Source organism: Quercus lobata, chromosome 12, assembly GCF_001633185.2.
Source record: "Quercus lobata isolate SW786 chromosome 12, ValleyOak3.0 Primary Assembly, whole genome shotgun sequence".
Taxonomy (NCBI): Eukaryota; Viridiplantae; Streptophyta; class Magnoliopsida; order Fagales; family Fagaceae; genus Quercus; species Quercus lobata.
In genome coordinates, this window is record NC_044915.1 from 31,450,369 (window position 1) to 31,467,692 (window position 17,324).

The window sequence follows — 17,324 nt, forward strand, 5'->3', positions numbered from 1 at the left end:
ATGATGACATTAGGAGCATTAATAGTTTTGAGGATGTGGATGAAGGGTGAGATGTCTAGAGTTCAATGAGAAGACTGGCATAAGTAACCCTCAGTTATGCAAGGGTATGAAGTTTTCAAATGGGAAGGTGTTTAGGCTGCCTTGAGGGAATATGCAGTGCAAAAGTCTGTGGACATTAAGTTCAAGCTTAATGAAAAGACCAAGGTTTCTGTTCACTGCAAGTATGAATGTGGTTGGAGGGTATATGCATGACAAATTTCAGGGGAGTTAACCTTTTAGATAAAGACCATGGTTCCAATTTGTACATGTGGGAGGACATTCAAGCATAGTCAAGTCACTTCTACATATGTGGCTAGAAAGTACTTGGATGATTTCAATAAAAACCTTGATTGGGCAATTTTTGGTCTGAAGCATCAAGTTATGCAAGATGTGTCTGTGGACTTGAGCATAAATCAATTGTACAGAGCTAAGAGGAAAGCTAAAGAGTTCATATTAGGTGATAAGAGGTTGCAGTATGGGAAACTTAGGGACTATGCTGAGATGATAAGATTGGGCAATTTTTTGTGTGAAGCATTAAGTTATGCAAGATGTGTCTGTGGACTTGAGCATAGATCAATTGTATAGAGTTAAAAGGAAAGCCAAAGAGTTCATACTAGGTGATAAGAGGTTGTAGTATGGGAAGCTTAGGGACTATGCTGAGATGATAAGAGTAACAGATGTGGTGAGTAAGGTGATTCTGCAAACTGAGATTACTGAACCTAACACACAACCCAAGTTCAAGAAGATATATGTGAGATAAAATGCACAAAAAATTGGATTCTTGGGGGGTGCAGGCCACTTGTAGGATTAGATGGTTGCCATTTGAAGGGCAAGTTTGGTGGATATATATTATCAGCAACTGAAAGGGATCGGAATAACAATATATTCCTTGTTGCATTAGGTGTAGTTGAGTAAGAAAACAAGGACTCTTGGGTGTGGTTTTTACAAACATTTGCAGATGATATTGGGAGGCCAAATGAGCTGAATTTGGTGTTCATTTTAGATAGGCAGAAGCTAATACAATTCACTTATTTTTTGAGATTTCTATTTGTTCTTAATAATTACATTTCTGTTTTTTGAAAGTTCTATTTTTATTCTTAGGCATATGGTGTTCATTTTTGTTCTTTGGATGTTTTTTGATTTTATTTATGATAACCAAGGAATGATACCTGGCATGGAGATGTTGTTCCCAACAGTTGAACATAGATTTTATGTGAAGCATATTTACAACAACTTAAAGTTAAACTTAAAGGATTTAGAATTGAAGGTTGCATTATGGAAGTATGCTGCAGTAACAACAGTTAGGGAGTTTGAGAAGAGGATGCAAGATATGAAGGACTTGGATAAAGAAGCACGAAAGTATCTAGCAGACATCCAACCAACCCAATGAACCAAGCCACATTTCACTCCAAAGGCCATCTCTGATTATTATGTGAACAATCTTAGTGAGTCATTTAATTCTATGATACTGGACGCTAGGGATAAGCCTATCATTGCCATGCTGGAATGGATTAGGGTTAGGTTAATGACTAGAATGTACAGTAATAGGACTGAGATTGAAAAGTTCACTAGTGACATATGTCCAAACATAATGCAGAAGCTTAAGCAGTTGAAAGTTGATTCTATATCATTTTCTGCTATTCCATTAGGTTGCTTTATATATGAGGTTGATAATGAGTATGAGAGGCATGTGGTTAACCTTACAAGAAAGTGTTGAAGTTGTAGAGTTTGGAATTTGACAGGAATCCCATGTAAACATAGGGTTGCAGCAATTTATAAGAATCTGAAGAGGCCTAAGGATTATGTGCATGCATGTTATAGAAAGGATGCTTATGTGGCTGCATACAAGGAGATGATTACCCCACTGCTTGGCCAAGATGAATGGACTGAAACCAACCAACCTGCCCTTGTTGCTCCAATTGTGTATAAGCTTCCAGGCAGGCCACCAATGAAAAAGAAGAAAGATGCAGATGAGCCAAACAACCCATACAAAGTTTCTAGGTCAAATAAATCTATAAAATGTGGGTTTTGCCATAAGGAGGGGCATAATTCAAGGAAGTGTAAGGCTGGAATAACTGGTGAGACACCATGGCAAAGAAGACAAAGACTTGAGAGGCAAAATAAATTTGTAAGTAAAGCAAGAAGATGTTCAATATGACAATTATATTACAAATCTATTTCTAATGCAAGACAATTCCTTTTGTAGGGACAAAAGGGAGAAGAAGCAAGCATTAACTAATCAAGTCAGGGTGCAATTTCAGTACCTCAGCCAACCAGCCAACCAGCAAGTCAGCCACCTAGGCAACCACCAAGGAAGTTTGCAAGGCAGCCACCCTAATTTGCAAATCAGGTAGCCAGGCAGCCAGGTAGCCAGCAAGTCAGCCACCTAGGCAACCACCAAGGAAGTTTGTATGGCAGCCACCTAGATTTGCAAACAAGGCAGCCAACCAGGCAACCAATCAGTAAGCAATACAGTTACTTAGATTTGCAAACAAGGCAGCCAACCAGGCAACCAACCAGCAAGTAAGGCAGCCACCTAGATCTGCAAACAATGCAGCCAACCAACAAGCGAAGCACCCACTTGGACTAATAAACAAGGTAGCCAACCAGCAAGCAAGACACCCATCTGGACTAGTAAATAATGTAGCCAAGATAAACCAGCCAAGCAACAAGTGGGGTAGCTAGCCATCCAACAAGAAAGCCAACCACCCATCAAATAAGTCAACCAGCCACAAAAGAAGCCACTGAGGAAGCCAACAAGCAAACCTTACACACAGCCAACTGAAACATCTGCTTTAGCTTCAAGTAAACCAATACCATCTGCAACAGATTCAAGCAGACCACCACCAAGTAAAGCACCCACAGCTCAATGGTTCTCATGCAGCCAGCCCATCTCTCATACTCCTAAGGAAATATGGGACACAAGAAAACCTCCATCTCAGGTATATACACAAACACCACCCTTTATATTTACATAAAACACTGGATTAGATCTTGATATGGAGTTGCCATATATTTTGCAGCATCCAAGGGGGTTGGTACCACCAAGGGTATTTGGGAGAAGTTATTTGTTCTCATATGGAAGATGTGGATTAAGAGCTAAGACATCTGGTGCAATGTTCTCAACAGGGGATAGTATGCAAGGTAAGGATAAGGACAAGGGCAACAACAGGGGCAAGGGCAAGGGCGAGGTCTTTGGGAAATGAAGATTGGAGAATGTGCTTGCAGAAACTTTACTTTACTTTTTTGTTTTTGTGCATGTCTGATAGTGGCATGTAACCACTTTTTTGTTATTGTGCATAACTTTCTACTGTAAAGTTATTCTGTGATTGTTTTAGTGGAGACAGAAACATTTATTATTGAAGTACTTTGGCATTGTTTAGCCATTAATATTAGGTGGAATCCACTTGTTTTGAACAATGTTTTGTATATGTTAATATATATGTATGGAATGGTACTTCTTTATGCTTCTTCATTTAATGTATGGAATGGTATTTCTTTATGCTTCTTTATTAAAACATACTTCTTTATACTTCTTCATTTGATGTAAATAGAATCTTGTGGGGTGCATGTGCAATTTCCCCTTATATAAAGAAGAGCAGATTGCATATTCTATTCAAATTACAAGAACACATTACATAAAAAACACATTACAAAGCAGCATTACACATTACATAAACAAGACAGCATTACATAAATAAGAATAGATTACATAAAGAAGAACACATTACATAAAGAACAAATTGCATACTCTATTCAAATAAACAACAACATTACATAGTGCCAAATACATGAAATACACTTGTCAAAAGTGGTAGTACCCAAAATTATACAATAACTACAACAACTTGCCTTCAAGGCAAATTCAATGGCTTTGTTCCAAATTCTCCCATCCTACCAGAAAACACACAAAAAAAAAAGAAAAAGAAAAAAAAAGAAGCAAAAAACCCCCATGACACAATAAGTGCAAATTTGTAGTTCTGTAACTTCTTTTTAGCTATCCTCTCTCTCACTTAATTTTTCCTTCCCTTCACTTGGCTACTTTTTCCCTCTCAATAACTGCTTTTTCCCTATCACTAGCCTCTTTTTCCTTTTCCTATGCAACTCTTGCTTGATTCTTGTACATATTGAATCTTACAAGGACAATGGGTGCAACTTCAGATCCACGATTACATGTTTTGCCATCTAACCATCTAAAGTATTTACAAGTAGGTTCATCATCCTACAAACAAAATCAAATTAGGGTTATTCATATAGCCAACAAAACTAGAAAAAAAAAAAAATCTGAAAACCAACTGTTACTCACCACATCATAGTAGTAACACCCATTAAACCTTCTCCCAAAATTGTTTAAGGTCAAAGTAGTTTGTAGTTGACAATGGTCAGCAGAACATGAATGGTGATTGGAACTCGTGTAATAACTTGAAGAAGACATGTTCAAATTTCACTTTGGCAATTGGAGTACAGAGAGAAATGGGTTTAAGGATTTTTAGGGATCTTGATATAGAGGAAAACCCAAGCTTCATTACACCTCCTCCTTGCTTGCAAATGTTCAGATTTCACTTTGGCAATCTAAGTAAAGAGAGAAAGGGATTATGGGTTTGGGGATTTTAGGGATTTTAAGGTAGAGAAAGGGAGAGAGCTGGTTCTTCTTTTTAGGGTTCTATTTGGGTTCTAATTTGGCTTATATAGTATAGGGGATTTTCTAATAGAAAGGGCAGATGTGAGTAACGGGGGTCTAGTGGAGGCCACCCTAGGTGAGTTAAGTGATAACTTTTAAACCACGGATGGGCTTTGTTAAAACGAACCAAATCATAGGTGGGTAAAGTGCAATTTCCCCAAAAAATAATTAAAAAATTTGTAAAACACACAAAAAAATCAATTGATTTTAAATAATTTAAATAATAAACATCATTTTTAAATACCAAAATACATACAAGCTAATATAAGAAAAATATAACACTTAAGAAAACTAAAAGAAAAGCCTCTCTCTCTCTCTCTCTCTCTCTCTCTCTCTCTCTCTCTCTCTCTCTCTCTCTCTATATATATATATATATATATATATATATCTAGAGGAAAAAGGCTATATATTTTAGGTTCATGGATGACAAAAAAGGGTATATTGTAAACTCCTTGCAACGAGCATCCTCGCTTCTGGAGGCCATTTTAGATGGTTGCTTCTTGGAAATATGTATAGCAAAAGAAAGAAGTTTTATTTATTTTTTATTCTCTCTTCATAATTCAATAGTTGAGGAAGAGGGATTTGAACATTGGGTGTTTCCATTAAACGCACTTTATTTAGTGAGCTACACATTAAAAAAAAAAAGTACTAAAATGTGGGAAATAAGTTAACACATTGGTTCTTTTTAAAAGAGAGTAGGTAAATCAAGAGTTGTGTAGCTCAACTAACACTTCTTGGTATTTTCAATAGAGCAAGACTTAGGTACAGTATTTAGGTGTTATTCCTTAGTTCCCGCTCTTAAAATTCTGCCATGTGACTTTTTTCTCATAAGATGGAAGTGTATTTTTTAGTTAAATAGTCACATAGTAGAATCTTAAAAGGGGAACCTAAGGAACAACACCTAAAGTATTGTATATAATTTTTGTCCTTTTCAATAAAGACATTTAGAGTTTAAATTGCACCACCCCAATTATCAACCAAAATAATAATAATAATAATAATAAGAGTAGTTAAAAATTGTTTAAAATCTCCAATACATTCTTTACGTCAATTGACATACAGCTAAGGGAAGAATTCCAAAAACTTCCTTGCCACTCTAGAGGAATCACACTAGCATCCTTCTCTTTATGTGTTTTTTTTTTTGGGGTGGGGGGAGTGATCAATAGGTAGTCTTATCAATTGTTTTGTAATGACTGATTTCCAAATTCGAACCCACTCGTTTAAGTATTAAGATGAAACTCACGTACCCTCCCACCAAAGCAATACCTCTATTACAATCTGAAAACTGAGTCATCGGCCATTTGAGTAACACTCCTAATTGATGGATCTCCTTGAGAATTATAGTTTTGGGTAGCTTCCACCTTTATTGATTAGGCCAAAGGAAGCCTATATGCATTGAATAAGACTGAATGAAGTTCTACTCTTACCTACTTTTTTTTCTTAGTTTTTTTTTTTTTTTTCCTCTCAACCAAAACCAAAAGAAAAACAAAAGTTACTCCCCCCCTTTTTCATTAAGTAAAAAAAAAAAAAAAAAAAAAAAAAAAATTTAACACATGAAATTCATAAATTCATTAGCTCATCTCAAAAGGAATATAAATATTTTCAGCACCAAGTTAAAGTATTTTCCTTGATGATATTTTTTTGTAAATGTGTTAAGGTCAAATAGTACTTGAACCACCCGTAAGCTGGGGGTCCATAAAATGTTTCTTGGCAGTCGGTGGTGGCCCAAACTAATTTGAAAATTTCATGAATACATTTGATGCTTCATTGAATATGCCTACACTTTAGAAGTTTTGGACAAATTTATTAAAGGCTGTCACATGTATTTCGTCCTTTTCTCACATTAACTTAGGACTTACACATAAGGGCTTATAAATGGGAGTCTCTTTCATGTGAGAGGAGTACGAGTTCGTCGGACATATCTAATAATTTCTAGATGCTCTATAATATGTTTAAAAATTATACAGTTACATTTTAATAAAAGAGAAAAAATATATCGTTCAATTTCAACATGCCGCCCGACAATAATATAATAATAAAATCTCTTCTTGTCCACTCCTAGCCACCCTCAAGAAATAATTTGGAATTAGCATTGTTATCAATTTTTTAATTAGGATTTTCAAACGGTGAATCCCATTTCATCATGGCCCTATGCTTTATTGGTTTTCATAGTGGCATAGTCTCCAACTAGGTAGGTAAAGATATGCTATCCTGTAACAGTCCTCAACCTTTTTCATTTTTTCCTTTTATTTTATTATTTTTTAATACATATGGATTAGTATTATTATCTGGCTGACAGAGGAATGGAATGGATGTATTTTGAAAAAAGTTGAGTAAGATTAAAGTCAGTTTAACGTAAGAGGCACTTACAATTCCAAAATCGGTTTTAAAAAAATCGAATTTAATCGCATTATAACCATCCAAAATCGCTCTAATTTAAAAAAAAAAATCGAATTTAATCGCATGTGGTTGTTTCTATAAAAAGAGCTAATCAAAGTCATAATTTTCTTTTTCTTTTACGTCTAGAAAAGTTGGTTTGACTTCAGAACTCTATAGTGATTATAGTGAAGGCGTCTTTTGGGGCCAGCTAGAGAGCATTCTATCGAAGTTGCTAAAATGCTATTTTAGCACCCAAAATACTATAAAAAAAAATTAAAAAAAAAACCCACTATATAAAAGTGCCAAATTTATAAATTTTTAACATCTAATTATAGTAAACTATTATCTCTAGCAGTTTAGATGATAAACACCAAATATATATATATATATATATATATATATATATATAATTAAATGAGAGAGAGACTTAAAATAAAATTTAAATAAAGTGGTAAAAGAATAGAATATTTGATATTGGGTGCACTGTAAAATTAGGTGCTATAATAGATAAAATAAAAATTTTAATTTCTAAAAATTAAAAAATTTAGCACTTTTGATGTGAATGCTCAATTCTAACTGTTCACTAATCTCTATTTAGTCTTCATATTTCGAAATATTCATTAATAATATATTTGAACTAAGTTAGAACTAAATTTTAATTTTGTTTAGAGATTAGATTATGAGAGATGATTAACCAACAACACTGTTTAGTCCCATAAATAAATAAAATAAAGGGCAAAGTTTAATTACAAAATTAGATGTAACCTTATACTACAATCTTACTCAATGTTTTTTTATTAGAGGTGAATTTTGACAAATCCATTATTAGATTACATCTTCTTCTTATATTCTTCACGCTTGAAAATTTTTTAGAAAATTAAAGATCAATGGCTATGTCATCAATGAATTATTTAAATTGTAAATTTTTGTAGTTTAAAATTATGCATAAAATATAAACTTATAGATCATATAGTAAATAATATTCAATTCATAAAAAATTTAACATGTGTATTTAGAGCGTAAAAAATATGCAATTCAACAGATAGATTTTTAAAACATGTAGTATTTTATTGAGTAAAGTTGTAGCCTTAGACTACAACTAATTTTGTAACTAAACTTTACCCTAAAATAAAATAAAACTGACACTGTTTAATGGCCCACCAATTATCTGCATTTCGCTGAAAAAAAGAAAAAAAGAAAAAAGCCGGATGGGTATATGTTTAGGGGAGTGCTTCTTCTTTTTTTTTTAATAAAAAAAATTAACATTAAATAAGTGGCTCACAATTGTCTGTTAGATTATCACATAAGTATTACCATTTTATATGGAACTTTATATGCAATTAGTCTATTTCACAATTAAATGATGACTAAATGCTAATGTTTGATTAGTAGTTAAAAATAAAGAGTTTCAGTGTGCTTAACTGGTAAAGGCTTTTTAAAGTTAGATAAAAAGACTTGAACTTGAATTCTATTTAGCTAAAAAACTAATTGGTGTTTTGACATGATAGTAATTAACAATCACTATATAGCAAATGCCATAAATTCAAATCATGATGTCTACACACACACTTTGTGTGTACAATAATACTCTTACTAATTTTTAAAAGTGAGATAGAGATAGTGTCCTAATTTTTAGTATCTTGATATAAGTTTGAAAGCCTAAAACTTCCTTCTTTAACGGCTGATGTTAAGGTGAAGACCTTATAATTTCTACTATTATTAATAGTACTAGACTCATCACACATACTTTGTGCGTACATACAATAAGACTTTTTTTAATGTTTAAAAGTAAGATAGAGATAATATCCTAATTTTTAGGATCTTGATAAAAGTTTGAAAGCCTAAAATTTAGGAACTCTTTTAAAAATAGTAAATTTTAAACAATTTGTGTTTTTAAATTTAAAATTATTCAACAAAAAGATATATAGGGGTATTTTAGAAAGTTTAAGAATTTATTTGAGAATATTTTAGTACGCAAAATGATGAAACACAAAAAGAGAATCCTGTTACTAATAGTAGGGAAATGTTAACCAATGGTTTAGGAACTATTTTTAGAAACATTTTATTGGGAGAATGATAAAATAATAAATGTTGTTGACAAATTTTATATTTCCCATGAAAATTGTATCAAAACTTTCCTATTATAGTTTATAAACAATTACTCTAAGAGTATCCGTTAACATAACCCTTAATAGTATAGATAGATATAAATTGTTTGGCCTATATTCCATTTTGGGATGTCCCAAAATTATGTCCTGTTTGAAAGTCAAACACCATTAATTTACTAACATTCCCTTTATGCCCTTAATTTATTTGTGGGAGCATTTTTTAAAATTAAAAAAAAAATAAAACCTAAATTTTGAAACCCACTATACATGCCATCTTTATTCAAATTTAAAAAAAAAAAAAAAAAAAAAAAAAAAAAAAAAAAAAAAAAAACTTCTACAAAGAAAAACAAATTTGTTTAAGGGTAATTTAGGAAATTTGTAACTTTTTTCAAAGAGATAAGGTAGTTAATGATGTTTCCCTAAATAATTGAGTTTTTCTAATTAGGCCAAACAATTTAGGATGGAGGGAGTATTATTCAAAAACAAATACAATCCCACCAAAATAGTAAAAGGATTATAAAACTCCACTTATGATGCTTGAGAATTATTTCTAAAAAAAGTTATTTTTAGAGTTTCAAATCAAGCAATAAAAATAAATCACTCTTCTTGGAAATATTTTTGACTAACAAAGAGAATATTTTTCATTAAAAAAAATGTTTTTACATCGAAACAAACTGAGAAAATAGCATATTAACGTATGTAAATATATAGTACCGTAAAGTATGTGATTTTAATGTTTTATGATAGAGAACTGCTACGTCCACAACATTTTCACAATAAATCATAGATGGTTAGTTATTATTGGTTATAATTTGAATCTATCATTAAAATTACTTATTTGCCCCACCAATAACAACCAATAACAATCTGTCACTTAGAATTTATTGTGAAAATGTTGTGAACATAACATTTCTCTTTATGATAGGAAATAATTATATGAAACAATTAGAGATTAGAATTTATAATTTAAGCTAAGGCTTGGGGATTATTATAAATTGATTTAAATTTGGGTAACTTACTTTCATTATTACTTGTTAAAGATTGAAGTCTTATTGTATTGAGCTATGTAAAATGATATACAAGCAACATCCTTTGTATGGGTAAAGTATGCATGTTATTCAAGCAATAGAAATGCAATACAATAGACCTAAAGCCCTTTTGGTTAATTTGTATTTCAACAGCCTCCCACCATGAGTTGGATGAATGGAGATCAACTTGAGTTTGGAAACTAATTCATGAAAGTACCCTGGTGAAGGAGGCTTGGTAAAGATATCAACTAAATTAATTGATCTTATGAGGAGACAAATCGTAGCTATATAGTACCCTAAAGCTGATAATAAAGAATAAGTGGTAATCAATTTCAACATGTTTGGTACACTTATGGAAAATTGGCATGTACATGATATTCTTCCTTGGTATTGGAGTGAGCAACAACAATTTTGTTTCTTGTTGCACCAAGATGGGTGAGTCACCAAAAAGAAAGCAATAACTTGTAATGGACTGACAATTTGTGAAATCACCTGCCCAATATACACCCGAGTAAGCTTAGGGTCAATAAAGACTGAAAGGAAACTCGATGGATATGTCGATTATTTTGTTATTGATGGTACTTATCTCTAGAGATGGGATCAAAGGTTTTATTTTTTTGAATCAAAGGTAGTGTACTTGTCTTGAAGTTTTCTCATAATTAGATACTATGATAAATTATTAGTTGTCCCAAAATGCCAAAAATTTAAACTGTTAGGAAATTGTTAATTTTTAATAATTTAATCTAACACTCTCCTTCACATGTGAGTCTAAACTACTCATATTAAGTGGGGCCAACACATGATAAATCTTTGAATGAGGAGTAACATGGAGACATGGTTTAAATCTTGCTATGATACTATGTTTAAAACTGAAGTCTTACTATATTGAACTATGCAAAATGATGTACAATGGACTTCTTTCAACCAAAGACATTGTAACTGAATTGACACCTCTTCATGCATAAAGTATTTGGGGGTTTAGGGAGGAAAGGGTTTGAGTTGCGGAGCTAGCAATATGTTGTAATTATTTCTCAAAAAAAAAAAAAAAAAAAAGACTTTTCATATACGCTTTTTTTTTTTTTTTTTTTTTTTTTTTTTTTTTTTTTTTTTTGAGGGAGACCTTTCATATACGTTGAACGTGAGCTACACGCCTACACAATATAAATGTAGTATAATGGTACAATGAACCTAACGCTCGCTGTACTTGTATTCAACTACTCTTTGTAATTGCAATTTATATATTGAATTTGGACTTACAATTTCCAAGAAAGGAAACAAAATATTGATTGTTTTCTGAAATTCCATGGAATTGGCTCCAATGAAATGAAATTACGTTTAAGAGACAAAAGGGGTCATTATTGATAACTTAGAATAGTCTCCATGCTTAATTTACTCCTTTGAAATTGGACCTTAATTTCTCTGTTCTAATCATGTGCCTTTTTGAATTCAGCCTCACATATTTTCCATGAGGGTCATTGGTCAAAACAATTTTGGACTCATTGCAAAGCTCCAAGCCCAAGCCTCCAATTAACATCTAACCTAGTTTTTAGTCAGAATAAACGGTCAAATGAAAAAGGCTTCTTTGGTCTAAGTCTAACCCACATGCTTTTCCATTTTACCGACTCAAAAAAAAAAAAAAAAAAAAAAATCAAATTAAGGCAAGCCTTATAACAAGATTCTAATTTAGGATTTTTAGGAATGTTGTCCTTAACTCTTCCAGCCAAAACAATATAAATAGGGTTGACAGTTTTGTTGATATATTTATTAGTAAAGTTCTATTTAGGTTTCATGTGTGAAAAAAAAAAAAAAAAAAGGTTTGAAGAAGACCCTCCATTGTTGCTAGGTATTCACTTTTACTGTTGTGTGTGTGTTGCTCAACAAATTATAAATGGGTCTATTTTCATGGAAATTTGTTAATGTATTTATTCGTATTTCAATTCTTGGTTTTGTTTAGTTGCTAGAAATATAGATTTGGATTGGTGGTTTCATTTGGTTTTTTGTTTTTTATTTTTGTTTTTAGATTAATGGCTTTGTTTGGTTAAACTTTAGATTTTTCAAATTTGCTATTATCAAACGCAAGTGAGAACTTCAAAAAATTCCTCATTCAGCATTTGACAATTTTTTTTATTTTTTTATAATTTTAGATAAAAGATTTTGCATTATTATGGTCATACAATACTCTAGATACTTTATTTGTCATTATTTACTTGGAGGAAGATTAAAAAAAAAAAATTTGATATTGGATTTACAAATGATCGCATGAGAAAAATAAATAATTCATTTAAGATTCCTATTAATAAATCAAATATTATAATTTCATATTCCTATGAATCTTATTAAATTCTCTGTTAAACCAAACATAAAAATAATTACATTCCTAGGCATATAAATTGCAAGACATCAACTAGTAAAGTTTCGATGGTTGAATAAGAGATCTAGGGTTCAATCTCCGCCTACATAAAAAACTAATTGGTGTCTTAGTCTAATAATAAAAAACTATTTTCAAGAGTGGGAAAAAAAAAATTGCAAGGTTTCACATTCTCAATAATCTAAATGTCAAGAGTAATGTGAATTTTCCCATACCAAATGCTACTCACAAGACTTTAAAAATGTACAATCGTCTTGAATTGGTATATAGTACTACTGTCCATTTATTACTTTATTAATACTCACAAGACTTTAAAAATGACACCATGAATGGGAGGCAGTATTAGAAAACGTTTCCATTCAAAATTCTCGATTACTGTATATATGCGTGTGTGAAATTATGTGAATATTGAAAATCAAGTTCACGTTTTGAAAACAAAATGACAAAAATAAAAAATTGTGTAGAACACGAATAATTGTTGTGTTGCTTTCAAAATCTTAGACGTTCCTCGTAGCAATCAATTATTAGAGGCCAATCCATGAGAACTATAGACGCTAGAAACCGATATAATTGACAAAAAGATTTTAGTTTAGAAATTTGTACCTCTTCGACGAACTTGTTGAGACAAAATTAACATGAGTTTTTTATGTCATTTTCTAAAAACTAAGGTCATCTTACAGCTTTTAAGTCCTTTAAACATGTGGCTCTTTTAGACATCAAAAGCGTATTCGTTCCAAACTCCAAAAAGGCATTGATTCTCACATACTATTTATTATATATTATCTATACACATAATTCATTTCATGTTTCAAAAGTGCACATCAATAAAAATGTGGACATCATGCATGAAATTATGAATGTTATATGTATAAAGTGTCCGTTTGGAAATAATTTATCTAATTTTTTACTGAAAACTTTCTGTTAAAAGCGTATGTTAAAGTATATTTATAACTTAAAAAAATTTAAAAAAATAAAAAAATGCAGGAAAAATTAAGGTTTAAAAAACTATACATAAAAGGTTAAAAAACTAAAAACTAAATTTATAAACTGATGTCAAACAGACAAAGAGTATGTATCAACTAGTGTGAGACAACAATTAACAAACCTCAACAGGTTGCTCAAGCTTATCTCCTACTATTAATTTTCCAACTTGTGGACAAGGGGCATGTTCATTTTCCTCAAAAGTAAAAAGAAAAATAGGCCCCCCCAACCCCCCCTCATCATGCAATAAAGAAACTGTTTGATTTTTGAGTCTTTAAGATGCCACGACTTTTTGATTTGTTTGATCTTTTCCTTTGTCGTATTTTCGGCCAATCTCATATCCATCCAAAACCACATACAGACACAAGTCCGTCCAACAGCCACCCTTACCCAACTGTATCATTTTAACCTAATCCCATTTCATCAATTATTATATATCTATATATGTTTAAAATAAAGAGACACATAGACCAACCTTTGTACACTACATCAGGTTCCTCTATTTAATTCAAACATCTAATCGTATTGGCCGATAAAATATAAATAATATTATTTTTTTTGAAAGTAATTAAATTTAGTATAATTATGTGTTTAAATTTGATTGGAGAACTAAACGTTTCTGTAACTAAGATATTGTAAGTTTTATGCTATATATACACTCCCATTTGTTCATTCTAGTAGATAACACATCTACTCAGTTCTCATAGACAATAGAGAGGTCAAAGTTCTAACCCTTTGCTTCAATTTTGAAGTTCTAAGTTCTAACCCTTTGCTTCAATTGAAGTGTGACCATGAGTACTCTCTCTGAAGCCTATGAAGACCTCCCTCTTGATCTCCAGCATATCAAACCCGTAGACTTTGCTTCTCTCCGAGCTGTGCCTGACTCGCATGTTTGGCATGATTCATCATTTGGGGCCTGCTCCGATGAGCATGAAAACTCGTTGGTGCCTGTGATCGACCTCGAGGATTCCAATGCCACAGAGCTTATAGGCCAAGCATGTGAGACATTGGGTGTGTTCCAATTGAAGAACCATGGGATACCCTTGAGTCTTATAGAGGCGGTAGAGTCCGAGGCTGCAAGGTTCTTTGCTCTGTCGGCTCGACAAAAATTGAAGGCCCTACGGTCTCCTGGTGGGGCCACCGGATACGGCATAGCTCGAATAGCGCCATTCTTTTCCAAGTATATGTGGCATGAAGGTTTTACCATCATGGGTTCTCCTGTTGATCATGTTAAGGAACTTTGGCCCCATGACCATGAAAGGTTTTGGTAAGTCCATGCACTTCCATGCACGTGGAAAATTTCAGAAAATTCTTAGCTGCTTATATATATATATATAACACTATATATATGTTAGCAAGGATAAAGGTATATTAAAAACTCTCATAGTTTTATGCAAATGATGGATATATAATTTACTTAACTATTTATAGCATGAATGGTGTTTATTAGTTATTATACACGTCTTAATACACACTTTTACACCACTAAAAAAGCAAATGATTTCAATTTTTTTGTTGTTTGTAAGTATGCGCGTTAAAGTGTGTGCAATATTTGTCTGATCATATATAAAACATGGCAAGCGATATACTAAGCCACTTGGCTATTAATTAACATCATATACACTATTCCTGAAAGCAATAAGACAATCAATAATGTTTGTAGCTATGTTGATTTATATATTAAAAATTCAAGAAGAAGAAGGCTTTTATCTAATTGCAAATTTTATATATTTAGTTCGTGGGAGTCGGGACAAAGCGAAGCAAATATTTTATTTCTTTTACATTTAAGACACAGTTATGAAGGCTTTTTGACTTGTCTGGATAAGAAAAGTAGAGATTTGCTTTGTTTTGAAATCGCAAATATTTGTAAAGTAGTCATTTCCCTATACAGTAACCTTAATTTATTATTTATTATTAATCACTTTATTTATGGGTAAGATTTAGATCTAAGGCCTACCCTCTTTTTTTTTTTTTTTTTTTTGAGAAAAAAAGTAAGGCCTGCCCTCTAGTTTCAAACAGTAAGACAGAGTTTAATTGATTAACGTGTTCACAATCTTAAAATAAGGTTAAAACCGTATATACCATATAGTGCTTTCGTCATTCCTTTTAAACTTATATCCCATTTTCCAAACAACATTTGATTTTTTTCAAAAGAATCCCTCAATTCAACAAACAAAGCTTCTTCTTTTTTTTGAAACGTACCCAAACTTAATTAGCTAATTAAACTGCGATCGCTGACACAAAATCTTCAAACTAACTTCGATTAGATGGTCTAAGGATGAGCTGAAGGAGACAACCAAGTACAAACTATAAAATCATTTTTTTTGCAATTGATTCCAAATAATCCCTTTAATAGAAGTAAGAAGTTAATAATGAGAAGAAGAAGAAGAATATTTCACACCAACAATTTTGTTCAAAGAGATCGAAACATGTCATATCATTGATACTATCTGATATTACAATAAAATACCAATTATTTCGAAAGTTTAAGCCATTAAAAAAAAAAAAACTTATTTGACCATTATTCTAACAGTACCATCAATGATTACTAACTTCTTTTCTTTTGTTTGTTCTCCTTGGATCCTTGTAATTACAGTGATGTAATGGAAGATTATCAGAAGAAAATGAAGGTTTTGGCGGAGCGATTAACCCGCCTAATCTTCAAGTCCTTGAACATCTCTGATGAAGAAATAAGCTGGCTAAGTTCAACCAGCAATGACTCTGGAAGTACTAGTCGTGTCAGCGCAGCTTTACAGCTAAATTCCTATCCCCCATGTCCAGAACCAAACCAAACCATGGGTCTAGCCCCTCACACCGACACTTTCCTCTTGACTATCCTCCACCAAACTCAAACAAACGGCCTCCAAATCTTCAAAGACGGAGTCGGATGGCTTCCAGTTCCTCCAGTTGAAGGTGCACTCGTGGTTAACATGGGTGATCTCTTCCATATCCTCACCAATGCACGATTTACAAACGTTCTTCATCGTGTCGTCGTCAGTGGAACCCAGCAACGCTTGTCCACTGCCTACTTCTACGGCCCTCCTATTGATTTCATTCTTTCTCCTTTCTCTAAAGTTTTGAACTCAGCTCAAGCTCCTCATTACCGCTCTGTTGCAGTGAAAGAGTATGTTGCTATCAAGGCCCAGAATCTTGAGAAAGCACTTTCGTTTATTAGAGCTTAAGGAGATTGATTTTTTTCCCACCAATAATGAGATTATGGGTTCTGTTAGATGGCAAAGTGGCTGTCTTAAGTTTGACTAGAAGTTCCCTATTTCAAGTCCGGATATCAGCACTTTGAAAAAACTCCCTGGACCAATGATTTATCCTGTTATAAGTCCACCCATCGCGAATAGTGATCAATCTCTGGTTAAAAGTTTTGAGAAAAAACTGTGGTAAAAAAAAAAAAAAAAAAAACTTCCATCTGTATCATATTTTGATGTCAACTATCACATATGTTAATACTTAATAGTTGGTAGTTCAAAATAAGAGGAGTGGTGTGCACAAAAAGCTTGTACGTACAATAAGTGTGCAAATTCACTTTCTATAATAGTATGAGAATTAGGTTAAGTACTTGCATGAATGAACCTATATATGCAATTCTGACCGTAAATGTGCCACTTGCAGAAGATAATATGATTCTTGTAATTGTGTTTCTGTTGCCGTGTTATGATTTTGGGTACTTGTGCAAAACGCTTAGACCAAAAAATAAGTTATATGGTGGGAGGTTGTATTATATGGTC

At 32.4% G+C, this 17,324-nt stretch overlaps 2 protein-coding genes across 2 annotated transcripts; both read left to right on the forward strand.

Moving 5' to 3' along the window:
• Nucleotides 1-288: 288 nt before the first annotated feature.
• LOC115970540 lies at nucleotides 289-3,245 on the forward strand. Its single transcript, XM_031090159.1, has 6 exons — nucleotides 289-553; nucleotides 1,200-1,398; nucleotides 1,519-1,725; nucleotides 1,801-2,117; nucleotides 2,869-2,981; nucleotides 3,063-3,245. Exons 1-6 carry the CDS (start codon nucleotides 289-291, stop codon nucleotides 3,243-3,245), a joined length of 1,284 nt encoding a protein of 427 aa, XP_030946019.1.
• An 11,079-nt stretch (nucleotides 3,246-14,324) lies between these two features.
• On the forward strand, nucleotides 14,325-16,897 carry LOC115969973 (gibberellin 3-beta-dioxygenase 1-like). The gene is made up of 2 exons (XM_031089615.1): nucleotides 14,325-14,851; nucleotides 16,181-16,897. Exons 1-2 carry the CDS (start codon nucleotides 14,376-14,378, stop codon nucleotides 16,764-16,766), a joined length of 1,062 nt encoding a protein of 353 aa, XP_030945475.1. The 5' UTR covers nucleotides 14,325-14,375; the 3' UTR covers nucleotides 16,767-16,897.
• The last annotated feature ends 427 nt before the right edge of the window (nucleotides 16,898-17,324 follow it).